This window comes from Panthera onca, chromosome D4, assembly GCF_046562875.1.
Source record: "Panthera onca isolate mPanOnc1 chromosome D4, mPanOnc1 haplotype 2, whole genome shotgun sequence".
Taxonomy (NCBI): Eukaryota; Metazoa; Chordata; class Mammalia; order Carnivora; family Felidae; genus Panthera; species Panthera onca.
In genome coordinates this window covers 89,503,072-89,511,402 of record NC_138351.1, presented here as the reverse complement: position 1 = coordinate 89,511,402, position 8,331 = coordinate 89,503,072, and the positions used below count along the sequence as shown (strand labels likewise).

The 8,331-nt window shown below is 58.8% G+C and overlaps 1 protein-coding gene across 1 annotated transcript; it reads left to right on the top strand.

The window, feature by feature from the left end:
- Positions 1–246: 246 nt before the first annotated feature.
- QRFP (pyroglutamylated RFamide peptide) lies at positions 247–2,979 on the top strand. Its single transcript, XM_060608363.3, has 2 exons — positions 247–467; positions 2,497–2,979. The coding sequence occupies exons 1-2, from the start codon at positions 327–329 to the stop codon at positions 2,890–2,892; spliced, it is 537 nt and encodes a 178-aa protein (XP_060464346.3). The 5' UTR covers positions 247–326; the 3' UTR covers positions 2,893–2,979.
- Positions 2,980–8,331: the final 5,352 nt, after the last annotated feature.

The window sequence follows — 8,331 nt, the reverse complement described above, 5'->3', positions numbered from 1 at the left end:
GTCGGGCGTGGGTGGGCGAGGGGTGGACACCGCCTCCCCCCGACCCTGCTTCTCCGAAGAGTGAGGCAGACGCGACGAACTCAGGACCGTGAAGGGTAAGGGTGGGTGTGCCACTCACACCTCTCCCGAGGGACTCGAGGGTCTGTGCCCGCGATGGCTGGCTAACGATGCTGGCTGCCCCACTGGAGACAAGGCCTGGGCAAAGGGCAGCCCCCTCGGCTCCCGTCATCAGACCACATCCTGTTTGTGTTGGGTCTTTTATCGAGGCCGGCAGCAGTGCCCCCTCCTTGGCCACCAGCGTCCCCAATGGAATCCCAGGGTCAGGAATGTGCGGCAATCAGACCACAGGGCGGCAAATCTACCCGGGGGCCTATATAAAGCGGGAGAAGCCCGGAGCCGCACCTCCCAGACAGGAGCCCGGAGGCGCCCTGCCCAGCAGCCCTCCTGGGGAGCAGGCCCGCAGCACGGTGAGTACAGCCACGCCATCCCTAGAGGGAACCCTGCTCGCTGGACCCCTCCTCCAGGTCAGGGAGGTGGTGACCAAACACCTCCTCTCGCGGCCCTGAGATTGGCCACGGCTGCCCTCCGGGGCTCAGCCTCCGTCTCCCCCGGGGGCTTTTCCTGCCTCATCCTCAACGTCGGGGACTGAAGTCCCGACTCGTGCTGGGGCCCATTTTCGGTGGCGGATGTCCCAACTTCCACCACCCCTGTTCTCGAAGGGGTCCACGACCCGCCCCCGACGAGGGGAGAGAAGCCACTTCCTTCTAGGCATCGACGCACCCTTTCTCGAGACCCAGAGGCCATCTCCCGGCAGAGTCGTCCCCCAGATGGGATCCTGCCCGGCCCACAGGGCTGCCGGCTGCCTTGTGGAAAGCCCCCCACTCCGCCCAGGCCCTGATGGAGAGGCTTTCCCGAAGCAGGCGAGACTTGACTTCAGCTCCGGGGGAGGAGGTGATAGAAGTTAGAGGGCTGGATTTGGGTAGAGAGGAGGCTGCTTTTATGACTTTTTCAAAGCTTTCTGGCTGAGTTCCCTTTGAAATGTCTTCAAGGGAGCCATTTCTGGAAAGAGCTCTGGGGAGCCCGTGCCTCTTCTCCAGAACCTGCTCTTTTTTCCAGCCTCAGCTCTCCTCAGAGCACCAGCCAGCTCCGACTCGCCATGGTCATTACCAGAAAGGCTTCCTTTAGGAGGGAATGAGCAATTGCTGCCGAAGCAGGGGCATTTTGGGAAGCTCTATTTCTGTTTCAAATCCCCCCGTGGACTGCCACCCACGGGGTAGAGTAGTGGCTCTGAGTCACTTAGACCTGGGCTTGAATCCCGGCTCTGTCACTTATAAAGCCGTGACGTCTCGGGCACGTCACCTGCTTGAGCACGGCCCCCTCTGTCACAGGGAGTGAGACCCTCCTGCGGGAGGGACGTGAGGGCGGCACCGGATGGACAGGGCCACAAAGCACTGCCCACACACCCGGTGCGCCAAGCTGTCCGGCCATTAGAATCATGAATCTCAGGGCCTCCACTTTCTAGTTGTGGTCCAGTCTCTTAGCCTTCTTGACAGTCTTCTCGGCTGAAAATATGCTTACTGTGAGGACAGTCTGCCGAGGTCACACGGACGGGGCTCACAGGTTTTAGCTCAGGGCCTGGCACGTGGGTGGTGCTCTGTAGGGATCACTGACAGCCCGGCCACGTCCACATGCTTCTCCCCAGGTGGGCGTGTTAGGCCAGGAACATCAAATCCATTCCAGCTTCCGGGAGCAATTCGTCTCCGTGGTAAAGAGACATTAGGTGTCCCAGCTACGCGGCTTAGCCACACCCGTTTAGCATCGAGTTGAAGACTAAGACAGATCGATGCCATTCATTCCCTACCTTGTGGCTCTGAGATGATATGGCCCAAGAGTCAATAATTATTTGGGGCTCCTGGATGGCTCAGTCGGTTGAGCTTCCGACTTCAGCTCAGGTCATGATCTCGCAGTCTGTGAGTTCGAGCCCCGCGTCGGGCTAAGCGCTGACAGCTCAGAGCCTGGAGCCTGCTTCGGATTCTGTGTCCCCCTTTCTCTCTCTGCCCCTTCCCCGCTCATACTCTGTCTCTCAAAAATGAACAAACGTTAAAAAAAAATTTTTTTTTAAATTATAATAAAAGGAGACCGAGCCCAAGTTTGTGCAGCACTTGGGGGCTACGGGCACCCCCCCCCCTCCGCCTGGCTGTATGCCATCCCAGCAGTGGGGGGTTATCCGAATGCTAAGCTGCCAAGGCCGTCAGATCCAGGGGACCACGGGAGAGGAGACTCAGCCTAATTGGTACAATCAGCTCCTGAGCCTGCTAAGAAAATAAAGGCCTGCTCCCCCAGCATAGTGACACTTCCTCAAGCTGCCTGCAAGTTGGGCTCAGCTGATCCCCCAGCCTTTGATGGCTGCCCGGGCCCTGGGAAGCACTTGACAGGTTGTCATGCAAGGCCCACGCGTGCAGCCTGTAACTTGTTCCTCTCTTTCTTCCGGGCCAGATGATAAGCCCTTACTGTCTGCTCCTCCTGCCGCTGGGCGCCTGCTTTCCTCTGCTGGGCACAGAAGAGGCCGCCGTGGGTGGCGTCAGAGGCGAAATGGGCTGGGCCCACCTGCCCGGGGGACACCGAGTCTCCCTCCCACGGGGCTCCCCCCGGCGGCCGAGAGCTCCGCACCCACTGGGCCCGCTTGTCACGGCCAAGGAGCTGCAGACGTCCGGCAGGCAGCGTGCTGGCTTCAGGGTCCGGTTTGGGAGGCAGGAGGACGGCAGCGAGGCGACCGGCTTCCTCCTGGCGGATGGCGACAAGGCTAGCGGCCCGTTGGGGACCCTGGCCGAGGAGCTCAGCGGTTACAGCAGGAAGAAAGGCGGCTTCAGCTTCCGCTTTGGCCGGCGGTGAAGGGGCCAGGGCATCCTGGAAGGGGCTTCTCCGTGGACCCTCCCCGCTGCTGCTTCCAACCCCCCTGCCCTGTCTTCTCCTCGAGCCCGAAAGACCAGAATACTAAGAAGGCGTGAGGAATATTCTAATGAGTTCTTAGCAGTAGGATGGCTTAGGTGGGTGCTTCCTTTTGATTTCCAACTTTGCTGAGGCCAAAACCTGGACGGGGTCCAAAAAAGGAAGCAAGCCGCATCCCAGCAAGCACCGCCCTGATGTAGCTCACAGACCGCCTTCTGTTCCAGCCCCCTTCCCGGGTGGTCGGGTCTCAGCAGTCCCCTGGCCGAGCTGGCGGCCCGGAGGCTGGGCGGTGTCAGCTGCCGGTGGACGAGGCTGGGCCATGAATATGAATAAGCAAAGCTGGCTAAGCCGAAGGCAGGTGGGCTGATGCTGATGCTGACAGCGGGGTAGTCAAAGTTTTGACAGTCTCCACAGGGACGTCTGGAGCTGACATCCATCCATAGTGGAGCCCTGACAGCGTGTTCCATCGGGTGTAGCGTGCGGTTCTGGAAGTTAAAAAACAGAAACAGAAACAATCTTGCTCTCCGTCCCATTAACACACGATCCCCTCTGGCAAGAAAACCCTGCTTGTGGTGTCGAGATGTCGTTCGGACCCGGCTGCCCCTTCCCTTCTGATACCTGTGCTCGGCGGTATACCTGTCTGGTGGGTGATGAACAGGGCAAGAATACATTTTTGCTCTGGCAAGGCTGCCCCTCGAGGGTCCGGGATATGAATGTGCCGTGCGTGTCTTTTGAAATAAAACTTGTAACTGCAAAACCGTAATGGGAAGCTAGCTCACCCGATTCTTGCCTACAGGTCCTCTGTGCCCCCAGGAATCTGGGTTTTTCCTGAGCTGCAAGTGCCTTAACTCTGGGGAGATGGAAATCGTGTTGCCGGCACCCGCACCTGTCCCAGCATCCCCTTAATTGGCAGCTGGTAATACCAGTGGTCAAAGGCGGAGGGAAACGCGGCACGAGGTGTATTTTCCTGCTGCACTCGACTGCTCCTTCCGAGGCTTTCTCAAAGCAAAGAGCATTCGGAGAACAACTTCTCTACCCCAGGGGAAGCCAGAGCTCAGCCTGGAGTGGCTGCAGGCCCGGGGCAAGGCAGAGCAGCTCTTTCAAACGCTGCTCTGCTGTGTCCTGCAATCCCATCCCCTGTCAGATACGGCCGCGTGATCCTGCTCCCTCCCAGGCTGGCTTCGACCCAGATGAGAGCCTGGATTGATGTTACTATGGCAACATCTCCCCTCCTCCTTTCGAGCTGCAGCTTGGCCCTGTTCACAATTGAATAATTTTCCATTGAGCTGTCACAATTAATTGGTGGATTTTTATTAGCCTTTTAGAACCACACTGGGTTGGGCCCAGCTTGGCACCTCGGAGCATTTCACAGTGTTTTCCATTCTATTAGTGACTTAGATTCCCCGGCAGCAGCTCTCAATCCTCGGCAGCCAGAAAGCCACTTCATTAGGGGGTGACAGATCTGAGCCACAAAAGAGCCAAGCTGACTGGGGCGCGGAAATTGGGTGGCAGGGTGGGACAGGAACACAGGGATCCAAACATCACCTTGGGTTAAAGTGAGCTGCCTTCCCCTGGAGCTCCTCGCGGCTTCTCCCCTCCGCGCGCCCCGCCGGGACGGGCGCCAGATAGCGACACGGAGTCTGGGAGGCACATCGTACTCCCTTTGGCTTCTACCGCTGTCCAGGGAAGGGACGATCCGGGATGCGTCCTGCTAATGTGACAGACTGGTGGGGATGGAACACATCCCGGGGTCTTCGTCTGTTGGTAAAGAGAGGCAAACACTCAGCCCTCAAGCCACAGAGGGTAAACCTCGAGAAAATGAGTCCCAGCGTGTCCAACAAGGACAGTTCCGGAGCTGAGAATAGACATCGCAGGGTGGCCACGTGAAGGAAGTGAAATCCCAGCCCAGGCTCTCGCCCCAGTCTTGGCTCATTTCCACTTCGTTGGGGCGGGGGCGGGCAGTAAGCTGGATCCCTCCTCCCTTCACTCACTGACACATGCAGGGAAGCCAGAGGACATGCTTGTGAAAAGACCAGGTGAGATAGGACAGATCGAAGGCCGAGGGCAGAGGACCACCCTGCAGCCAGGTGCCTTGGTGACCCTCACTTGGCCAGTTTCTACTCTTAGAATGAAAGGAGCCACCTCCACGGTCACTAACTGCAGGAACCTGGAGGTCACCGAGGCTGAGCTACTCTGGCATGCGTTTACCACGCAGTTTGGGAATACACTGGCTGGTTTCTAATTGAGTAGGATGAGATTAACCTCAGAGAAATCGGAGATAAAGAGGGGGAAGGGGAGGGCCTTCAGAGGGGTGGATATCCTGTCATCACTTTCACCCTTCAACAACCATCAGCAACAAGGGTATTCTTTCAGTTGCTTGTACATTCGAGCGCAATAACCCCGAACATCTAAACGATCAAACCGTTAAGGGCATTGCTCTGTTCAGTCCACTCCTGTGCTGTATCTGGCGACACCACCTCTTCAGTTCCCCGCCCCTCGCTCTACCCCCCGAGGCTTGGTCGAGGTTTGGGGGCCTTTCACGCCACCCCCCGCGCCCTCCTTGGCAGGGACGATCGCTCTCCAGATTAGTGACGGTGAGGTTCTTTGGAAAACATGGGCTTTGCAGGCAGAGATTAAGCTCCCTGTCTGGGTTTGCTCTAGCTGGTGTGATGGGATGGTCTCCTCCAGCCCAGGCACCTGTCTGCATCCTTTCCGGGTATTGATGCAAGATGCACACACGAGAGCCTTCATCTTGGGCGTCTAGCTAAACACTGGATGGGGAGTATTTTTGTATTTTCCCCTATGTTTCAAACATTAATAAAAACGTTTTAAGAAAAAAGGAGGCTCATGGGGCAGGCAGCGGGCCATCCAGCAGCTGCTGAAGTAAATAAGGAGCCACCTTGTCCTAACTTTGCCCCAGGACCAGAGACGCTGCAGGACAGAGTCCCTTGAAGACCCCAAGTCAGGAAAGGTGCTTTTACCCTCCGAGCGGGGAGCTGGGGCCCTGCCCACGATGTTGGGTCACCATCAGGGAGGTGGGTAGGCATGACAGGGACACCGTGGCCGGTCAGTCTTGTCCCACCTGACGCCTTCCGTGCCAAGGCAACATTTACAAATTGATTTCCCAGGACACTCCATTTGGCAATGCCTCTCGTAAAACCTCCCGACACCTGAGAAGCTGGGTTGGCTGCAATCCTGGACTTTCTTTTCTTCCACGACAGAGGGAGGAGCCCGACTGGAGCCCAGACCTCTTCTGCTGGCCACGCTGGGGCCACCTACCACCATCGACGAGTTAGTCCAGCACAATATGGCAGCACATGCTGTGTGACCCGGGACAAGCTGCCCCACATCTCTGAGTCTCAACTTCCTCACACATCAAATGCCGAACAGCGACAGAACCTCCCTCGTTAGAAAAAAAAAAGTGAGAGGCTGTCACGTGGTAACGCGCGGCGCATCTGTAGTGGCTGAGAACGCCCACGTGTGGGCTGTGATTTTAAGAAAACTCCCACTGGGGTATGACACACATGGAGAACGGGCTCCCACTCTGCGCACAGTTCCATTTTCACCAAGTGACAGACCCACTGGCCGGCACGACCCAGACTGAGAAACACGGTGTCACCTGCCCCCCAAGAGCTCCCCTGCACCCCAACCAGGCGCGGCCCTCCATCCTGACTTCTAACACGACACCACAGGCTAGCCGTGTTGCCGTAAATAAACGGAAGTTTCTGGCATCGCTACCGCGTGTCTGGCTGCTTCTGTTCAACGTTACGTTCGCATGACTCGTGTCCACGCGGGGTTGCGGCCAAGAGTGTTCGTCTCCGCTGCTCCGTAACATCCCACTATGTGAACACATCGCAACGTTCTGCTCCTCTGTGCTGACGGCATCTGGGCGGTGGTTTTCAGTCTGAGGGTTTTTTTCCTGCGATCCTCACTCTGACGTTTGGGCTTGGATTTTGTGAAAACAGCATCAACGGCAGCTGCTGGCCCTTCCGGCAGGCTTGACCCTCAGGCGCTCCTTGGTTCCGGACCTGGAGGGCAGGCCTCGAAATTACCCGAAAACCGTGTGTGCACGTACGTGGGTTTTCGGGGGCTCGATCCAGGTGCGCGAAGTCCTCAAGGGGCTCTGTGACCTGACAAAGGGCAGGAACCACTAGAACAGCCTGGAACGGCTAGACCCAAGTAAGTTTCTGAAGCTCGGGTGACACACGGAATGTTCTTGAGAGAAGACCTGTACTTCCCCCTGGCACAGCCACTGCGGTGACAGGCACGGGACACCAGGCGAGAGCCGTGCCCGGCTGCAGCCTCACTGCTGGGCGTCAAGAAAACGGGACAATGTGCTCTAAGAGGGCTCCGTGAAGACTCTGGGCCGGGCCCACGTCTGGCACGGAGGAAGCAGCCGTCGGTTGTGGCCGTCACTCCCAAGTCACTGTGCGTCTTCTTTCCGACGCCAGAGCTGTCCCTCGAGGAAGGCCCCCTGACTTGGGAGAGCTGGGGCCTGGACACGGCGTGGCCCGGGCCTCCGTGAAACGAGGGAGGGGCTCCTGCAGCCCCCGGGTGCGGGCACACCCCGCGGTCCCACCAGCCCTCACCGCAGGCCGGCGGCCTCACCTCTGGCCCGAGACAGGCAGCACGGCGGCCTCAGAGGGTCCACTCAACCGTGGCCCTGCACACGCTCTGGTGAGCAGGACCCGTGTCCCCTGACAAGGCTGCTGGCTTAATAAGTATCATTATCAGACAGCACCACTCACTTCCCCGACTGCCACTTTCCAAGCTGTCAGCTGGCGTTAAATGCAGGCCAAGACGAGGAAACGGCCGCACGTGCCCCCTCGGTCCCCTCGGTGGGGGGCTGGGAGAGGCCACGGCGCTGCAGGTGGCATTTCCAGGCCCCCTGCCCCTCCTCGTGCACACAGAGAAAGGAGACACGGGGTGGGTGGGTCACAGCGCGCGAGGGGCGCTTCGGGGGCCGGCGGGGAGCCGAGGCAGGGTCACAGGCAGAGGAAAAAGGTGCACCTGTGGAGGGACTAACGCTTCCAGGCCAGTGGAGCCCAGGACGTACTTCCTCCCGATTCAATGACGCTGTGACGGCCTGACAGCTGGAACAGCCCTTGGACTCCTCTTCCTCCCGATTTGGAAGCAGGGCCCACGCCCAGTGCTGCGGGCAGATCCGTGTCAAGGGTGCAAGAAGGGCCGGAGGCCAGGGCAGGGAGGGAAACCGCATTTGGCAGGCCGAGGAAGATGCCCGGATGCAGGATTCCCACTGCACTCCTGTAAAACCCACCCCGGAGCCTCCAGCCCCTTGAGGGCAACGAGGACCCCCCCTCCCTCCCGTCTGCACACCACAGCCCGGAGGGACAGGGAAAATGACAGACCAGACCCATCTGC

Coding starts and splice junctions, on each gene's coding strand:
- QRFP (XM_060608363.3), top strand. CDS start 327: ATGTGCGGCAATCAGACCACAGGGCGGCAAATCTACCCGGGGGCCTAT. Junction 468..2,496: donor GGGAGCAGGCCCGCAGCACG/GTGAGTACAGCC, acceptor CTTCCGGGCCAG/ATGATAAGCCCTTACTGTCT.